The following is an 18273-nucleotide window of genomic DNA, read 5'->3' as shown; positions in this document are numbered from 1 at the left end:
CTTTTTTCTAGATTGGGCTTTAATCACTACTTAAAATCTGTCCAACAATAGGCTGGAACCAAATCCTACTGATGACTCGCTTAGGCAACGACGAAATTCTCGGTTTCATTCCAGTTTCCCTTTCATGGATAGGCTGGTAAGATGAATGATGAGTTCTGTAAAGATGTTTCATGCTGTGACGGTGTCGTATTTATTACCAGACTTGTTTGACCCGTTTATATTTTAAAAAAAGTTAACTTTTAAGGGGGATAAAGGTTCTTATAGACGAATTCATCTTACTTTTATAGAAAAAGCTTTTATCTGAAATTAAAAAGATTTACCCATTGAAAAATAAAAAAAAATTTTGTTTTTTAGAAAAGACATATTTTCAAACTAAAAATCTAAAGTAACGCACAAACAATAGGGTTTGTGGCTGTAAGAAGATGTCAGAATATAAATGAAAGGTAATACAAGAAGTTTGAAAAGACAAATGAATATAGACAATAATAGAACGCCACCGCGTTTATGTTGAAAAGTGTTGTTTCCCTGAAGAAAAAAAAACTATAATAATGAAATGATTGGATTCCCTACAAAATTTACTTTAAAAAAAATGTTGGTTGGAACGGTTCACAAAATGCTCATCAAAGAAAAGGTATTGTTGGGATATAATTTTCTTTCTTTCTTGATTTTTACTAGACCATAAATGATTTGTCCAGTTTTCTTTTTTTTGAAAATAACGTTAAAAAAAAAAATCTACGGGCTTAGTTGAAGAAGATAATGTGTTACACAAGTGGTCATTAAGGTTTAATCGATGTTCAGGGTGCAATTTAAGAAAACGCATTCATGAAACAACAGTTAGCGTCTGCTTGGAAAAAAAAATTACTTTGAACCGTTCATTAACCACAATATGGTGTTTCTCGCTTACCTGACCATATTAAAAAAAATTGCTTTAGTTTAAAAAAAAAAAATGATTGAATGGCTTACAACATTTGTAAAGTTTACATGTATGAGAAAGATAAAGAGGAAAGCATTGCACTCATAAAAGCATTCTTGAGAGTTTCAACACGACTAAAAAAAAGTTTAACAAATTAAAAAAGAGAGAAAAACAAGCAAACATTCATGCAAAAGAAGTATTGAAGGTTAATAAGCGTTAAGGAAGATTTTAAGGAGAGAAACAACACCTTAACAATCGTAAATTTGGATTGTTCTTAAAAAACAATAAACCGCGAATACTTTAAAAATTGGAAATCTTTCTTTTAACGAGTCTCAAACAAATGACTAATTGATTATGGTGAAAAATGTACTTTAGTTATTTTTAAATACACATCCTTCAATTATAATCGATTCCGTTCTAGTGACTATGATGACGCTTTCAAACTCTTTAAACAGTTGCGATATATTTTTAGTAAAGTGGCCACGAGCTTTTGAGCCGGAGAAAAGAACTAGGCAAGGAAATGAAAGAAATGCGTTTGATATTCATGCAGTATTGTTCAAAAAAAAAACAAATAAAGAATGGATACTTCTCAGTTAAACTTACTACTACAAGTGTCCGTGAACCCTTTAAACCGTTGTTTTTAATTTTTTGTTATAAAATGCAAATGACAGTGAAAAGAAACTTATTCTTTACAAGGCATCTATAATTTTCTTGTAATGCAGTGATAGATTTGCATAAATTATCTTCATCTGAAATACAAAGCGGCAAAGTAGTTATTCAAAGCGATTAACAATGAATTTAATAGAAAAAGACACTCTCAATCTTAGTAGGTGCTCTCTAGCAAGTAAAGGCTGGATAATAATGAATTGGATATATCGAGAGGGTGAATTCAGGATCACACTAGACTGCTACTTTGGAATGGGAAAAAGGTAAAACTTTTGAAATATCGAAGAAGTGCTTATTTAAATTGAGACTTTATCCCCTATCAAAAATATTATTTTAGCTTTTGTCCTGCAAGCTCAAGAAAAAGGATAAAAGTAACAAGAAAAAATAGACTGTTATGCTTAATTTGTATAGTTTGTAAACGATGTAACGGATTCAATCATACCCCCTTAGGTAAGTCTTATAATCTGTTCAAGGGTCATTTTAGTATGGTATTTTGAAGGATTCAACCTAGCCCTTTAATCATTTTTAAAATATTAAACAAATCTTGTTTGCGTTAAAATATTTCTTTTTTAATATTGTGCAATCAACTGCCATTACTTTCGTATAGTTGAAAAACATTCATTAACTACCGTGTCAATTACTAATAAAACATTCGAAGGCATCAAATGTGGTTGCGTTTTTGTTTGTAATAGAAACGAGAACATTAAACGTGTGTTTCATGTCGTTTGATTGTTGTCCGCTCTTTCACAACATTCAAATTAGGACAGAATTTCCCCACATGATAATTGAAAACATAATATATCTTATTCACTTCGTAGTGGACAAAAAAAATAATCTATAAGTTTTTTTTTTTAGGTTAGTGAATTTTCACCCCAGTACTTTGAAAAATCTGTCTCCAAATTTGTCGTATAATAGACTCATTGACGTTCTTCAAATAAAAGGCTTAAGTTTTATTGAATTTGAAAAACGTATAACAAGTATAATGCGGATATATTTTTTTTTGAATTGCATTCTAGTAAGGAATAATACCAATTCGACGTTTTGCTAAAAAGTTATACGCTTATACTAACTAAACACTTCACTCGATTTTCTTACATGGATCAAGAATAAAGTCTATATTTTTAAGAAAAGAAGTACCAAGGATCCAATGTACTGGAGCAGAACCTAGAAAAATCATAATTAAGTCTTACGATATCAATATGTCTATGAGAAAGGACCTGAAGTTACTTCAACATTGTCCATGTTTTGAAACATTGAACCTGCTGAAATTCCTTTGTTGCAATCCAAAGTTGATAGAACTGGGTTAGGATCGTGGCTAAGGAGCTTTAAAAAAAAAAAAAATTTGTTTATAATTCGTTTCGTATTACTTGTTGTGGTGTTATAGTTATGTCTAATTCTTTAGGTTGACTAAATTCGTCTTGCGTTAAGAATCGAAAGGTAATTGGTTTTAACTCATCCCAGGTTGTACAAGGCTTGCTACGAGATTAAAAAAAAGTAAAGTTTTGTCCAACTCGAAAGAGACGTACTTTAATCCCACGACATCACGAAGTAATCGAACGTCATCCTGAAACCCTTTTAAAGAGTAAAAAAAAGCGTTATTTTTTTTTTGTTTTCGTCATAGCGATCATTATCATTTAAAAAATAAAAAGTGCAAACTTGATTTTACGCAAAAAACCAATCATTTACAAGAACTATTAACTTACCTAATATATCTGTGGTTCCCGTATCAAATATAACCTGAGAATTAAATGAATAGAAGAAAGGAAAGTAGAGTTACCTGACATGCTTCACCATTGTACAGTTGGCAGGTAGTTAAAGAGACTCCATCTACTAGAATATCCTGTAATGGGACAATCTAATAATAAAATAAAAAAGTTTATGTCAAAATTTTTTATTTGTGGCAGCCAATTAAATGTTTTGTACCCAGTGTTTATTAGAATTTACACCAATCCAAAAAATTTTACTGCTGCATGGAAGATGTGGAATGACTGTAGACAACAATTTTTACAAGACGCAATACCGAAAATAAGAATCCACCAGTTCATTTACTGGTATAAAAGAAAGTGTAGGTTTGCTCAGAGACAAGAAATGAAAATGTATATAAATGTTTGAATTCTGATAATAGTTGAGTGTAACGTTATCGGTAACAGTATTTTCATTCATATCCTTCGTCATAATGGGTTTTCTTGAAAAGAACTGTAAAAGAGATTTGATCTGAAACATTATAAAATTGTAAGAAGAAAAAATTGAGGTGATAAAGCCCGACAATGGATTCCGAGCTATCTGAAGCTAAACCAGGCTGAGCCAAACCGACAATACCATCTGTGATAAGCGTGAATAAAATAATCACAGAAAACAATACACAGATTTTTCACCAAAAGCAACATAAGAAAAAATTTTGTCGTATTCGTGTGTCACAAGGCCAAAAGTTTGATTTTTTAAACTGTAAGTTTTTTATGATGTGTAATTCCACAAAAAAATTGTAATGCATCGTACCAAATAGATTCTATAAAACATAATTTGTCGCGCGTCTGTAAAACCCCCAAAAAACTTTTTTAAAGTTATGAACAACATTTACTAACTTTAATGAAATCCAGAGCTCCAGATCCAAAAGTTAAACGCGTTGTTCTCTATAAAACGAAAAAAAAAGAAAAAATAAATTAAACAACAAGTACTGTGCCACTTGCTGAAGATAACGGATAATGTTTGGGGGTTTTCGCGTGAAATCTCAAATGCTGTAAACACCCAGGACTTTCACAAAGGGTACTAGGAACCCATGTGTAAACGCTTCCTAAAAAGTATTGTTACAATTGTATAACATTAAGTTTGTAAAAAATACCAGTATCAAATAAAACTTTGAAGATTTGTTGGGAAGATCCAACTCCAATGTACCCTAAATACTGCGGTTGTTATTTTATGAATGAATGGCAAAAAAAAAAATTTACACCTGCTCAGCTGTATAGGTCAACTGTATATCAATCGTTTGGAACCGCTTGAGACTTTTACTTTTGAGTACCGACTTTGAAAATTCATGTTGACGTATTTTTCTATATGCATACACATAAGTAGAAAAATGAAAAGAGCAAATGAATAGATACCACAGGGTTATCATAAAAAATTGACTGCTACTTAAGTATTTTGTCAAATACTTAAGTAGCAGTGTCGTTAAACAGAAAATTTTTTAAATTAAAGAATCTAATTATATGTTTTGTAAAAGCGGGAGTTATCTTTTTGTTGCTTTAAGGAAACATGTTATTAGAATTTTCATAAATCAGAAATCAAATGGATATTTTTTTTTTTTATTGAGAAAGTACGTTTGTATTGTCAATTTTTTAAAGGTGTTGTGTTAAAGAATTATTGTTTGATTACAGTTAAATTATTCAGATTGCGTATCGATTTTCTATAGTAACCACATGATTGTGATATCTTATCTATTGCTCCTTCTTCATGCAAAGGTTTAAAATAATGCGTTTATTCCGTTTATGTAATTTTTTTGCTCGTATCACACATAGTTTTCATTTGGAATAACACCACTTAAAAGACTTATCTTAAACCCACATGAATCACTAAAACCTATGAACCTTCTAACCAAAGATCTTATTACAGCGTTAAACGAAGAAGTAATTTGTTCTCTTTCTTTGGTTGTTCTTGAAATGTATCGAACAATTTAAAAGTTGTTTGTCGCAAGAAACTATTACGACAAAGAATCGGGAGGAAAGAGGCTAAATCACAAAAAAGTTGAAATTTCGCGAGCTTTCCAAGAATCATTTTTACAGACAAAGGAGCTTAACACAGTAAATGTTTCAAAGTTACCTCATGATCTTCACTATCTTTTTTTTTTACGCTAAAGTACACTAATCAATATTTGGTATCTTGTTTCGTTTTATAAATGTAATACTTTATATTAAAACTTTAAGATTTTAGATCATAGCATCGTATTATGTGATGGTAAGGATATTGTCAAAGTAGAGGAACCTGCGTTCTCAACATTCGGTCACGCGCAAAAAACCTGTAAAGAATCTCGGCTTTGCACATATTTTGTCTGGTGCGATAGTAACAGTAAAGTGTTAGGATATATAACATATATATTATGTATAGGAAGAAGAGTTCAGAAACACAGAGAGGAGTTGTCTGGTACTGTACAGGAACGGGATGGATGGCTGCTCAACGTGAACGCGGTTGGCGTGTTGCAGTTAAGCCTCAGTGGGGTAAGCTGACATAACACTATTTGCGTAGCTTGTTCTACTGCAAAACTGTATTAATTTTGTTGGACATTTTTTAGAAACACTACCAAATTACGACATACTTCCTAATAAGAAAATCGTTAGTGAATCGTCTACAAAATCACTTGTAAAAGTAAGATTTATGAGAAAAAAAATAAATGTTTTTAAGAGAAAACATATTATGGTTTCAGTATGGACCTTTATCTTTAGAAGATATTGACTTTTGGTAATATTTTAACACGTTTCTGGTGTAGTTTACTTTATCAAAAAAATGTTGTGAGCCATTATTTGTTTTGTTAATAAAGGACCTTGTAAATAGTTATCGTCTTGTATTGTACAGTTAAAATTTCGCTTCTTTTTTTTTTCTTGCATGAAAGAATAAATTTTATTGATATAGTGTAGCTTTGATGGCTGAAAACATTAATCATGTAAATTTTTTTGCTTTTTAAGGTGTAACAAGATTCTATGCTCGGCTTTTACGTAGGATTCAATTTTTTTACAAAAAAAAGAAAAAAGACGACCCTTATATTTTCGAAACAGAGTTTCTTACGGTAGTCTTACTAAAACACACGAGATTATTAAACCACATCCAGGACAAAAAACCGAATTCTACAATGGTAAACTAAAGAGGAAACGTAGTTTCTTCAAAAATTTTAATCGGATTTGGTTGTTAAAGAGTTAAAGAGTAGATCAGCTAGCTCTAAAATAATTAGAGCAAAGGGATGCTGTACGTTCAGGCCAATTTGTGTCAGTATAAAAATTCTACTATTTTTTGTATTAGTGACCGGTATAAAGAAAAACCAAAAAGTCAACGTGAACAAAACAAAATATCTAAATCAACGGTATAATTTTTTTTAGTTGTTTTTTCTAATATGACAACAGTATTAGTGTACGAATGCAAAAGGGGAATAAAAGTAATATAAATGGCATGAAAGGCAACGTAATTCTACAGAATGGTCCTATTTTGCTTAGTAAAAAAATTAAAAAAAAAGATAGGATGTCAAATAATTTATTTCGTAGATAATTACTCCTGGATGGGAAATCTAGGAGACATTGTCGGTGATCCGTCATTAGGACGCATATTGATACCTAATACTATTTGATTTTTTGAAAGTAAAAAAAAATAATTAATTTAACTATAATATTTTGATCGTATTACATTTTATTAAATTTTGTGAAATAAGTAAGACAAATTGTGAAACAAATAAAGATTATGTGATAGTCTATAATTCATCTAAATGATGTCGGCTTAAAATATTTTTTTTGTCATCATTAAAAACGTTTTTTTTAAAAAATTGTATATGGAATAAAAGTTAAAAAACTTGGGTTTGTTTATATTTTTTTATCCATTTTTTCTGGAAGAAAATAAGCATATATTCTGTTAAAACTGTAGACAGCCGTGGCATAGTTAAACAAAGAGTCGCAACGTAGTACATCAAAACAATTAATTTTTACGAAATGACTCCTGTACTTCCAATAACAGTTCGAAATATTATTAAAGTAAGTTAGCTTTTTTAATTGAGGTAATGTAGTATGTAGTAATGTAAAATATTTCAGCTTACTGATCCACCATACGAATTATCGGAATCAGCTTTTCGATATGGATTCCTAAGCATAGAATCAGATCATTATATATGCGTGCGGTACCCAGCTCCTGATAAGTCAAATGTTGTTGTTGTGATCGATCTTTACAATAATAATAAGATATCTCGGAAACCAACAAAAAAAGCGGAAGCTGCTTTGATGCATACTAATAATAACATTATTGTACTTAAAGGTAATGTTGTTGAAATCACTATACAAAATATCAGAAAACAATTTTTCTATAAAACAAAAATGTTCTAGGCAGAAATCAGGATTCTGAGACTGGGCATTTCATTCAGGTTAATGATAGGGACTCAAATAAGACAAAGATATAGTGTTTGTGTAGATTTTCGACTTAGATAATAAAAAAAGGCTCTTGGATCATGTTTTTGAAGAAGATGTAGTATTTTGGAAATGGGCATCTGACAGTTTACTGGCGATAGTAACAGTATCAAGCGTTTGGCACTGTTTTCTTGAGCGTAAGTAGTAAAATATAATTTTTTTTAGGGGGGTTTCACTATACATTCACTTTATAGCCAACAAACCTCCCGTTAAGGTCTTTGATAGAGCTGGGCGCTTAGCTGAAGGAGATATACAAATAATTCATTATACAGTTGATAAATCAGAGACGTGGTGTTTACTTGTTGGGATATATTCGAACGATAAAAAAACAGTTGAAGGAGTTCTTCAACTTTATTCTCTTGAGAAAAAACAACAACAAATTTTGCAAGGTTATACAGGTTGTTTTGGAAGCTTAATGGTAAATCTATTTTTTACAGCAGTTAATTCTTTTTAAATGAAAATATTTGAAAAATCATATTTAAATTCTTTTGATATTTCTAATACAATACTTTAGTGGTTATGCTTAATAGTATAAAATTGATTATTTGGTTTCCTGATCTTAGCTTATTTTTAAAAAAACTGTTGATATATGTCATTAAGTCATATATTAAATTGATTTTTATTTTAAGGTATCAGATATGGGCAATCCATCTATCAATGTTTTTTGTTTTACGGAGAAGAAAGAAAACCGTTTTATATTTCATGTTATGCACATTGAAACTCCCAAAAGCTCGGGGGATGCATCAAAACAGTTTAGTAGTGCACTCGAGAACCCCGTGTCGGCTTTTAAAATAGCAGGGCAATTTTCTTTTCCAGACGATTTGGCACAAGATTTCCCTATAGGAATGCACGTAAGCGATATTTAAAAAGCTTTGACATTCAAAAAAAAAAAGTCATTCGTTGTTTTTTATTTAGTTAAGCTCATCTGATGGCCTTTTATATATGATTTCTCGTGGTGGATATTTTATTTTATTGGATCCCTTTACTGGAACGTTGATCCTGACTCATAGGGTTTCAACAGATACTGTCTTCGCCTATTGTCCTCATTCTCGTCTTCAATTCGGATCTAGTAAACAAAGAGATTCAGGTATTTTATGCGTGAATCGAAAAGGTATGTCGTATATAAAATTTTTAATAGAAAAAACGTTTATTTAACATTTTCAACATGATTTTAAAGGTGTCGTCTATTGGATCAATATCGATGAAACGGCTTTGGTTCCGTATATTCAAAGATCCTTAGTTCATCTCCCCATGTATCAAGAGTTGGCACTGAGTTTTGTTAGACGTTATGGATATCCTGGGAACAAGGATGTAGTTTTACAATTGTTTAACGCAGCTTTTAAACGCGGCGATTGGGAAATGGCTGCTAGGATTGTAGCTACAGCGAAAACAAAAGATGTGTTACGCACCCCTGAAATTCTTCAACGTTTTAAATCCGTTCCTTCGTCTCCTGGCTCAGGCATGACACCTATTTTGCTATTCTTTACAAACTTGTTAGATCATGATGGACTCAATGGAAATGAAAGTATTGAATTAATTCGAACAGTCGTGAGTCAAAATCATGTAGAGTTGGTGCAAAAATGGTTAGATGAAGATAAGCTGACGTGTACGGAAGAGTTGGGTGATATAGTCAAACAAAAGGATCCTGCATTAGCTTTACAAATTTATAACAAAGCGCAAGCCACATCAAAGGTGTTACAAAGTTGCGTTGAACAAGGAAAAGTCGAAAAAATCGGAACTTTTATAAATCAAATGCGTGAAAACGCGAGGCAGTTAAATAGTGGAGAGTCAGAATTGTTGCCACCTGATTTTATTAGTTGTTTAGAAACATTATTATCCTCAGGTAATCCTGCATCGGTAGAAGCCTCAGTAAAGTTAGCGCAAGAATTAATCAGTGATCGTCAAAAGAAAAAAAGCGAAGTGGAAAAAATTATAAATATTTTTGTGCAGCGTCATCGTTATAAAGAAGTTACAAAAGTTTTACTAGATTATTTGAAGGATGACTTGCCGGAGGATGCCGATTTACAAACAAAATTATTTGAATTGTGTTTTTTGCATAATCCTAATGTGGTGGAAGCCATTTTTCAAACAGAATCGTTCACACATTTTGACCGTCAAAAAATTGGAATCATGGCAGAAGAAGCAGGATTGATTCAAAGAGCATTGCAACTAGAAAGAAATCCGGAAGACATAAAACGACTGATTACAACATACTTTCACGGAACATCCAATTGTAAAGGGAAATCTTTAACAGTAGAGCAATTTCTTTGTTATTTCGATCAGTTCTTAGTGCAAAATGTCGACTTAGCCTTGGAGTGTCTTCAAGAAATTTGTCGTTCCAACTCGCATAATGTTCAAGTAATATTTTTAGCACTGTATTTGAGTTTACTATTGGAATTACTTGTACTATATTTTAGTTTCTGCTAGAGATTGCAATAAAACATCACGAACAGCTCGGTTGCGATCGCCTTATTGCACTTTTTGAATCGTGTGGATATTGGGAAGGTATTTATAAATTTCTAGGCTCCTTAGTTGCGTCAAGCACCAATCCGATAGTTCACTATAAATATATCGAAGCTGCATCTATGCTCAACAATACTCAAGAAGTTGAACGTATGTGTAGGGAAAGTTCTTATTACGACCCTGTGAAGGTTAAAGATTTTTTAAAAAAGACAAAGTTACATGACCCGCGACCTTTGATTTATGTCTGTGATTTACATGGCTTTGTGGGGGAACTTACTGAGTATCTTTACCAGAATGGGTTTACAAAATATATAGAAATTTATGTTCTTCGTGTGAGCCCGCAAAAAGCACCTATTGTAGTAGGGATGCTTTTGGATCTTGACTGTCCAGAGAATTTTATTAAAAATTTGATTCAAAGCCTTCGAGGAAGTTGCTCAGTACCAGATCTGATCGAAGAAGTTGAAAAACGGAATAGGTGGAAATGGATGAAACGATTGTGTCTTTTGTTATTAACGCTCTTGTATTTTAATGTGTGCTTGTGTTACTTAGACTACGTATGTTAAAAACATGGTTGGAAGTTAGAGCTTCAGAAGGAAATCAGGATCCTTATTTGCATAATGCGTTAGCAAAAATTTCTATTGACACAAATGACGACCCGGAAAGTTTTTTAAAAAATAATGCTTATTATGATAGCAAAATAATTGGGAAATACTGTGAAAAACGCGATCCTCACTTAGCACTCATAGCTTACAAAAAAGATGGTGGAGATTGTGATGAGGAAATCATAAGCTTGACTAATAGTAATTCTTTTTTTCGATTTCAAGCAAAGTAAACTGTTTCTTCTATCTTTACCTTTAGTCTATTGTTGCTTAATAATTCTTCCATTCATACCATTTGTTTAGATATTTACTCGAAAGAAACTCTAAGGATCTTTGGGCTAAGGTGCTGACGCCATCTAATCCTTATTTTGAAGTACTTGTGGAACAAGTCGTTTCTTGTATTGTACCGCAGTCTATGTCTCCTAGTGAGATTTTCACAACAGTTAGTGCGTTTGTTGATGCGAATTTGCCCAACGCCCTTATTGAACTTCTGGAGAAAACTTTGTTGTATAATTCTCCATTTTCGCAAAATCAAAATCTGCAGAATTTGCTGATTATTACGGCTGTTAAAGTAGGTAGTGAAAATAAAAAATTCATTGAACCTTGTTAACGTGAATTCATTACTCATAAATACTTTTATATGACCATACGTTACTCGAGTAATACGCTAGTCTTTAGTGTAACATTGGAACTGTAAAGTATCAATAAACTTAAAGAGATGAATAATTTTTGTTTTCATGCTGAATGAATAATGATCTGAACCTGTGCTTTTCAGTCTTCCCCAGAGAAAGTCAATGAATACATTGACCAATTTGACTGCTACGACGAGGAACAAGTGGGTAAAATACTCGTATCTTCGCCTTACAAAATGTATGAAGAAGCTTTTCGAGTTTACGACAAAGCAAAGAAATACGAGACAGCAGTGATGATTCTTTTAACAAACATCAAGGATATGGAACGTGCAATTGAATACGCTTTACGGTACGAAATTTGACGAAAGGTCTATGTTTGTTAGTAATATTTTTCCACCACTAGTGTTTCTGTCCCGGCTGTTTGGAGTTGTATTGGAAACGAACAACTTATTCAAAACGATGTGTCTCAAGCGATTGATTCTTTTATAAAAGCTCAAGACAGTTCCAATTATTTAGCTGTCATTCAACGAAGTAGTTCAACGGAATCCTTAAAAATGCTTGAATATTTGCAAATGCTTCGTGGAATTTCTAAAATCAAAGATACCGCAATTGATACGGAGTTGTTATACGTGCTAGCGAAAACCAAAAGGTGTGTTTATGTTTCGTTTATTGATGCATATAATAACGAGTGTATGTGATAATTTTACTTTGTTAAAACTCATCAAATAGTCCAAAAAATGTTTTCTGAATCAGGTTTTCTGAGATAGAAGATTTCGTTGCAGTATCCAATACCGCGGACATTGGTTTAGTGGCAGATAGACTGTTTTCTGAAGAAGATTATGACGCTGCCGAAATTCTTTACAGTTTTCTTCCTAATTATTCCAAAGTAGTTGCATGTCACTTGAAACAAAATTCTTTTTCGAAAGCTATTGAAGCAGCTAAAAAAGCTAACAATTTGAAATCCTGGACAGACATTAATATTAGTAGTCTCAATGCAGAAGATTTAGTAACCGCTCACATAGCGGGTTTACATCTTTTGGACCATCCGGATTATTTTGAGGAACTAATAAAAAATTATGAATATACCGGACATTTTTTTGAATTGATAGATTTGCTGGAAGAAGGTGTTACTAACTCTCCGCGTCCTTCTGTAGCATTGCTTTCTGAACTTGGGATTGTTTATGCAAAGTATAACTCAGAGAAGCTAGCTTCTTTTCTTCGCAATTCTGTTCTATCTACGGTAGCGGGAAAATTGAATGTTCCTAAACTCATACGTGTCTGTGAAAAAGAACTATTATGGTCCGATTGTGTGTACCTGCATGTAACATACGGAGAATTCGATCAAGCTGCAAGTATCATGATAAATCATCCTTCTACGTGGTCTCATGCTGAGTTTCTTTCCGTTATTCGACAATGCACAAATACAGAATTAATCTATAAAGCTCTGTCTTTTTATTTAGAGATTGCACCGCTTCAACTTTGTAATCTTTTAATGACATTATGTTCTAAACTTGATCATGGCCGAGTCGTGCAGCAATTTCGAAAGTGCGGTCATCTAAAGTTAATTCAAAAATATTTAGAACATTTGCAAACTGGTTTACAATTAGATATTACTGTTGTCAATGTTGCATTGATTGAAATCTATATGGAAGAACAGAATTTCGAATTACTAGATAAACTAATACAAAATTTTAAAAATTTCGATCAAATCGCATTGGCTCGAGATGTGGAATCGCACGCATCCCTTGCTTTACGCAAGCTAGCAGCATTATTGTATCGTCAAAATCAACGTTTCAATAAGGCAGTAGCTATTTTCAAAAAAGAAAACATGGATATGGAAGCTATTGAAGCAGCAGAAATGTCTGGGAATTCAGAAATCACTGAAGATCTCTTACGTTTTCTTATTGTGGAACGCCGAAATCTCAACTTGTTCATTGTTTGCCTTGTTCGGTGTTACTCTCTAATTCGGCCTGATGTTGTTTTAGAACTTGCTTGGCGCTATAAATGCACAGAAGAGATCATGCCTTTTCTTATTCAAGTACGTTCTACTTGTTATTGGAATGTGTAAAAACTTACATTATTTTTAATTAAGACTCTTCGTGAATACTCAACTCGAATTAGCACTTTAGAAAAACGTTTCGATTCGTGTACTCGTGATTCGACACCAGCTTTATCAAAGCAAATTACTTCGGATTTTGGCGATAATAGTAAGTTCTTATCGTAGTATCCTGATCAGTTAAAGTACTTTCCCTTGTCTAGTTTTAACTAAAAACCATCTCCCTTTGACATCGCCAGTAGATTCTGAGTTCGTACAAATACCAGGTTATTGATTGCGCACTTTGATTTGTGTAACGTTCGCTTCACAGATACTATGGACTTATCACAATATACGATGCAATTAAGCAAATCTTATTTTCCTCATTAGCTTGTTTCTGAACTAGCTGACTCCTTTTTTTCTCGCTAAAAACAAAACTAATATGAGTTGTTGTCTGTATCTGCTTTATTTATTTTTTTCTCCAAGCTAACGGCTTGACCTCTAGCTTAAATTTCATTTGTTTATCTATGAAATATAAACATCAATTCTCGATTTCATCAGTCCGTTATAAGGTTTATAATGAGGTTTCTCTCAAGTTTAAAAAGTGTTGATGCCATCAATATAATATAGAGTGAAATCACTTTAAGTCACATTTTTACAACTTTAATTTTTTTTAAAAGACTTCTACATTGACATCAAATTTATACATTTTGTGAAATCCTGAATTGTTTGAACGTATGTTCGTCTATTCTTTCTTTAGCATGATGTGTCATAACTTTTAAGAAAAATTCAAGGTTTATTTGTTTTTGAGTACTGTTGCAATTTTACTGTTTTTTGTATAAGAAATATCATGCAACATTCGCAAATTCATACTATTGTGACAACCTAGTTACTTTTAGAAATTCAAACTCAAATCATCTACTTTTTCAAAATACATCAATTTGCACCATGTAACATTCTTTTCGAAATCGGTTACAAAACTTTTTTTGCTCTACGGCAATTAGCTAGTCTGTTCTAGAGGGTAAGCGGCATGGCTTTAAGTCCCAAACGTTTTTTGCGTATTCTTGAATGCATCGATCCGAAGAAAATTTGCCCATGTGAGAGCAAGCCTGTAATACAATGTAACATACATTGTCTCATAAACATGCACGAATTAACCTTGATACAAAGACGGTTCCACAAGACCTTGTTGCGATACTCGGTATCAACTTCATCTTGTACACGGCAAAAGTCATTAAAATCTCGATAAACGAGATAGAAGTCACCGATTTGTCCTCCACCATTACAAGAAAGGTTGTTGAATAAATGAATAAATTTATGGAACGCATCGTCAGTCGTGTAAACGCTTGCTCGCCGATGAATAAACTCAAGCACTTGTCTTAATTCTTGGCTTATAGAGTATTCTCCTTTTTGAGCTTTTAAACGTTCTACGTGAACAGACTCAAACGTCAACCCAAAACTAAAAAGAGTTTCTTTTCCGCACTCTTCCTGAATTTCTATATTGGCACCATCAAGTGTTCCAAGAATTCTTCCTCCATTCAAGACTAGCTTCATGCACGATGTTCCTGAGGCTTCTGTTCCGGCTGTTGAAATATGATGTCCAATGTCAGCTCCTGGAATAATTATCATTGCCGATGAGACATTATAATTCGGAATAAATGCAACCTGGCAAAGGCAAACAAAATAGCTTTTATATTTTTTTCGGTATTTTACACGGAAACATGAAAATGACTGTCTATATTCCAGACAAGAGTCTTTACTACTTTAGCTCATTCAGTTTAATTACAACCTTTTACCCGTACACTCATAGAACGTTATAGTCTTCAAGTTAATTAGATGAAAGTAGTAAAAAATCAAGCTAACGTTACCTTTAATAAATTAGAAACCTCTTCATCATTATTGACAATATCAGCCACACAATGAATAAATTTTATTATCGTTTTTGCTGTCACATATCCAGAAGCAGCCTTGCCACCGAAAATACAACAACGGGGTACAAAGCGTTCTGAACGTTCCCCGGGTGGTAAAGATTTCAAGGTAAGATAACGATGAAGTAAATATAGGATATTCAACAGTTGTCTTTTATATTCATGAATCCGTTTTACATGAACATCAAACAACATTGTTTCAGGGTCCACGTCAATATTACATTCTTGTTTCACGAGTGCAGCCAATGCTTTCTTTCTTTCTAACTTGGCTTTTTGCCACTGACTCATGAATGTTTCATTGTCGATAAATTCTTTTAGTCCAATCAATAAGCTACCATCTAAAAGCCATGCCTCCGTTTTTAAATATTCAGTTATAAGATTAGAAAGATCGGGATTACACATGTGAACCCATCGGCGAAGTGTGACACCGTTCGTTACATTTAGAAACTTGTCACTTTTCCCAGACTTTATGTAATAATCGTTAAAATCTTTAAATAGACTTTTTTTAAGTAACTCTGTGTGGAGCTGAGCTACACCATTGACTTTACGAGATCCAATTACTGCTAAATTACACATACGAAGAATTTTAGGATAACCTTCTTCGTATATTGACATTCTCGATAAACATGGCGTGTCTTCTCCAAGAACAGATCGAACTTCAATGAGAAATTGAAAATTAATGTCATTCAAAATGATAAGATGTCTGGGTAACAATCGTTCAAAAATAGTTTGAGACCAGCGCTCACAAGCCTCTGGAAGTACTGTATGATTTGTATAACAAAACACTTTTTTCGTAATACTCCAAGCTTCACTCCATTTAAGATTTTGAACATCCACAAGAATTCGCATCAGTTCAAGAATTCCAAGAGATGGATGTGTGTCGTTCAATTGAATAACTATTTTTTCAGGCAATTCATTCCAATCGCGTTCAATTTTTTGTTTTTTGAACCTTCTTAAAATATCTTGAAGTGTCGCACACACAAAGAAATATTGTTGTTGTAATCGTAGTACTTTTCCTTCATCTCTATTGACCCCATAATTAAAAAAAAAAAATAATTAGAAGGTTAACTTTTTGATCAAGCAGCGTACGTGTTATCATTTGGATACAAAACTGCAGAAATAGCTTCTGCGGCTTGTCGCTCTCTAACTGATTCCATATAATTTCCAGAATTAAAAGATTCAAAATCAAATTCATGGCACGGGGTTGCTTTCCATAGGCGTAAATTGATACAGTTTCTTGTTCGATACCCCGGTATAGGTGTATCATACGCTAGTGCTTCAACTGCAGTCCCTCCTACCCATGAGTGAACTCTTTCGCCAGATTTTGGATCTAAGGAACTTAACACTTCTCTACAAGACAGCCAATTAAAGAAAAATTTGCTTATATGGAGTCTTAAATAAAAAAAAGTATATTACCCAAAAAATCGAACACAATACGCAGTATTATATCGACAAATTTCCCAAGGGTTCTCACTCACGAGCCAATAATCTGGATACTCAACTTGATAACCATTGACAATTTTTTGCTCAAAGATCCCATAAGTATACCTTTTTAAAATAGCATAAAGCTTTATAAAACTATGTTTCTATTTTTCATAGTCAACGCTTTTGTTACCGTAACCCGTAACCCCAGCAAGGATAATCTAAAGTCGCCATAGAGTCCATGTAGCAAGCAGCCAGCCTTCCTGTGCATTAGTACAAAAAAAGTAACAGTTTAACATTAATGTTAAAAAAATTTAAAATTAACCTAAACCCCCGTTTCCTAATGCAGGTTCGTGCTCATGTTTATAAAGCTCTTGGAGATCATATCCTAATTCTTCAAGTGCTTGTTGATATTCTTTCTCAATATTCAAGTTAATTAAAACCGTTTGCATCGCTGCATTGTCGTTATGTGATTACAATGCTTAATGCATTAATATACCTCTTCCTAGTAAATACTCCAAAGACATGTAGTAACAAACCTTGACATCTTCATTGTAGAAGTACTCGAGTGTGTCGTTTAGACTTTCAATAAGTCGGTCCCGAAGCGTGTACGCTGTAGCTCTGTAACAATCTTCGTTGCTAAAATTGTACCGAGTTTTAGCCAGTGTATATTCCTATAACATTTTCATTAGTAAAACAGATAGTTTTTAACTAAAATAAAATGAGTTTCCTTAAACATAAAAAAAATTTTATTGACTAAAAGTCGAAAGTATGTCTCAATTGTAAAGTGATGAAAAGGTAACAGGAAAGATTTCTATAATTAAACTACCAGAACATAGAAATGATTAAACATGACTGAGTTATTATACTATTATGTGAAACTTCATGATAAGCCTTCAATAGTAGTAATCATAATAAGAAACATCTTTATTTTAAGAGTAAAGATGAAGGGTAAAACGTTTACAATAACACAAGCCTAGTTGGCGTTATACTGTTAACCGACAAAAGATACAATAACGAAAATCAAAGTATCCAATACCAAATGATCTAATAAAGTGACAGTATCTTACCACATGGCTAATGATACTCGCCTGAATAGCATCTGTTGTAACGGGAATATATGCGCTAAGCATTTTCCATAATTTTTCAATTTTGTCATTTTTTGTTTTAGTAGTTTTTTTTTGGGAATGGCTAAGTTTAATCATTAGTTCTTTAGGAATCTCCTCTATTACAGAGTTCTTCCGGCAAAGATCGGTTTTTAAATTCATTTTTTGTGCCAGTTGAAATACTGAAGTTTTCATATTGCTCTATATACTTTTATATCAATTTCAATTGACTTTGTTATAAATTTTTTTTATTGTTAACTACTCTATGTGTATGTTCAACTGATGTTTATTAGAGTACATCAATGTTTTCGAGTAATAATTAGTTTGACCTTCACTCGAGTTTTCAGTTTTCGACTAGCA

The 18273-nt window shown here is 32.7% G+C and overlaps 4 protein-coding genes and 2 long non-coding RNA genes across 9 annotated transcripts; 3 read left to right on the top strand and 3 right to left on the bottom strand.

Annotated features, from left to right (window-relative positions):
* Positions 1-402: 402 nt before the first annotated feature.
* On the bottom strand, positions 403-1024 carry LOC128884378 (uncharacterized). The gene is made up of 3 exons (XR_008459371.1): positions 905-1024; positions 580-841; positions 403-525 (listed from the first exon to the last, which is right to left on the bottom strand). It is a non-coding gene; the product is annotated as an uncharacterized LOC128884378 (long non-coding RNA).
* A 535-nt stretch (positions 1025-1559) lies between these two features.
* On the top strand, positions 1560-2042 carry LOC128884377 (uncharacterized). The gene is made up of 3 exons (XR_008459370.1): positions 1560-1682; positions 1741-1842; positions 1917-2042. It is a non-coding gene; the product is annotated as an uncharacterized LOC128884377 (long non-coding RNA).
* A 292-nt stretch (positions 2043-2334) lies between these two features.
* On the bottom strand, positions 2335-4805 carry LOC128884375 (pepsin A-like). Of its 3 annotated transcripts, none has more exons than XM_054137739.1 (16): positions 4527-4805; positions 4419-4479; positions 4267-4370; positions 4162-4209; positions 4076-4110; positions 3955-4022; positions 3846-3901; positions 3600-3793; positions 3503-3542; positions 3357-3434; positions 3283-3316; positions 3106-3151; positions 2947-3055; positions 2797-2902; positions 2675-2743; positions 2335-2623 (listed from the first exon to the last, which is right to left on the bottom strand). In XM_054137739.1, exons 1-16 carry the CDS (start codon positions 4689-4691, stop codon positions 2592-2594), a joined length of 1245 nt encoding a protein of 414 aa, XP_053993714.1. In that variant the 5' UTR covers positions 4692-4805; the 3' UTR covers positions 2335-2591. The 3 variants fall into 3 exon arrangements, 2 of the variants coding, with proteins under 2 accessions (XP_053993714.1, XP_053993712.1); XM_054137737.1 differs by having other exon boundaries at positions 2340-2623; positions 3503-3545; XR_008459369.1 differs by lacking the exon at positions 2335-2623 and having other exon boundaries at positions 2797-2894; positions 3503-3545.
* Positions 4801-7025, top strand: LOC128884376 (uncharacterized). 2 transcript variants are annotated; one of them, XM_054137741.1, is made up of 15 exons: positions 4801-4889; positions 4951-5034; positions 5092-5199; positions 5254-5373; positions 5430-5447; positions 5497-5624; positions 5678-5787; positions 5862-5935; positions 5994-6028; positions 6253-6282; positions 6343-6419; positions 6479-6529; positions 6584-6644; positions 6691-6773; positions 6823-7025. In XM_054137741.1, the coding sequence occupies exons 2-15, from the start codon at positions 4993-4995 to the stop codon at positions 6903-6905; spliced, it is 1020 nt and encodes a 339-aa protein (XP_053993716.1). In that variant the 5' UTR covers positions 4801-4889; positions 4951-4992; the 3' UTR covers positions 6906-7025. The 2 variants fall into 2 exon arrangements, with proteins under 2 accessions (XP_053993716.1, XP_053993715.1); XM_054137740.1 differs by having other exon boundaries at positions 6685-6773.
* Positions 7026-7223: 198 nt separating this feature from the next.
* LOC128884189 (clathrin heavy chain-like) lies at positions 7224-13926 on the top strand. Its single transcript, XM_054137355.1, has 17 exons — positions 7224-7302; positions 7360-7579; positions 7648-7685; positions 7733-7865; positions 7923-8146; positions 8358-8579; positions 8644-8839; positions 8906-10086; positions 10146-10666; positions 10741-11019; positions 11094-11361; positions 11566-11771; positions 11826-12071; positions 12176-13460; positions 13515-13629; positions 13682-13744; positions 13789-13926. Exons 1-17 carry the CDS (start codon positions 7261-7263, stop codon positions 13845-13847), a joined length of 5298 nt encoding a protein of 1765 aa, XP_053993330.1. The 5' UTR covers positions 7224-7260; the 3' UTR covers positions 13848-13926.
* Positions 13927-14231: 305 nt separating this feature from the next.
* On the bottom strand, positions 14232-18206 carry LOC128884192 (glycogen phosphorylase 1-like). The gene is made up of 9 exons (XM_054137359.1): positions 17878-18206; positions 17307-17481; positions 17133-17261; positions 17001-17070; positions 16802-16933; positions 16475-16735; positions 15326-16409; positions 14616-15122; positions 14232-14566 (listed from the first exon to the last, which is right to left on the bottom strand). Exons 1-9 carry the CDS (start codon positions 18106-18108, stop codon positions 14462-14464), a joined length of 2694 nt encoding a protein of 897 aa, XP_053993334.1. The 5' UTR covers positions 18109-18206; the 3' UTR covers positions 14232-14461.
* Positions 18207-18273: the final 67 nt, after the last annotated feature.

Source organism: Hylaeus volcanicus, unplaced genomic scaffold, assembly GCF_026283585.1.
Source record: "Hylaeus volcanicus isolate JK05 unplaced genomic scaffold, UHH_iyHylVolc1.0_haploid 12237, whole genome shotgun sequence".
In the NCBI taxonomy this organism is placed as follows: domain Eukaryota; kingdom Metazoa; phylum Arthropoda; class Insecta; order Hymenoptera; family Colletidae; genus Hylaeus; species Hylaeus volcanicus.
The sequence above is the reverse complement of the archived record's forward strand: the minus strand, read 5'-3'. Positions and strand labels throughout refer to the sequence as shown.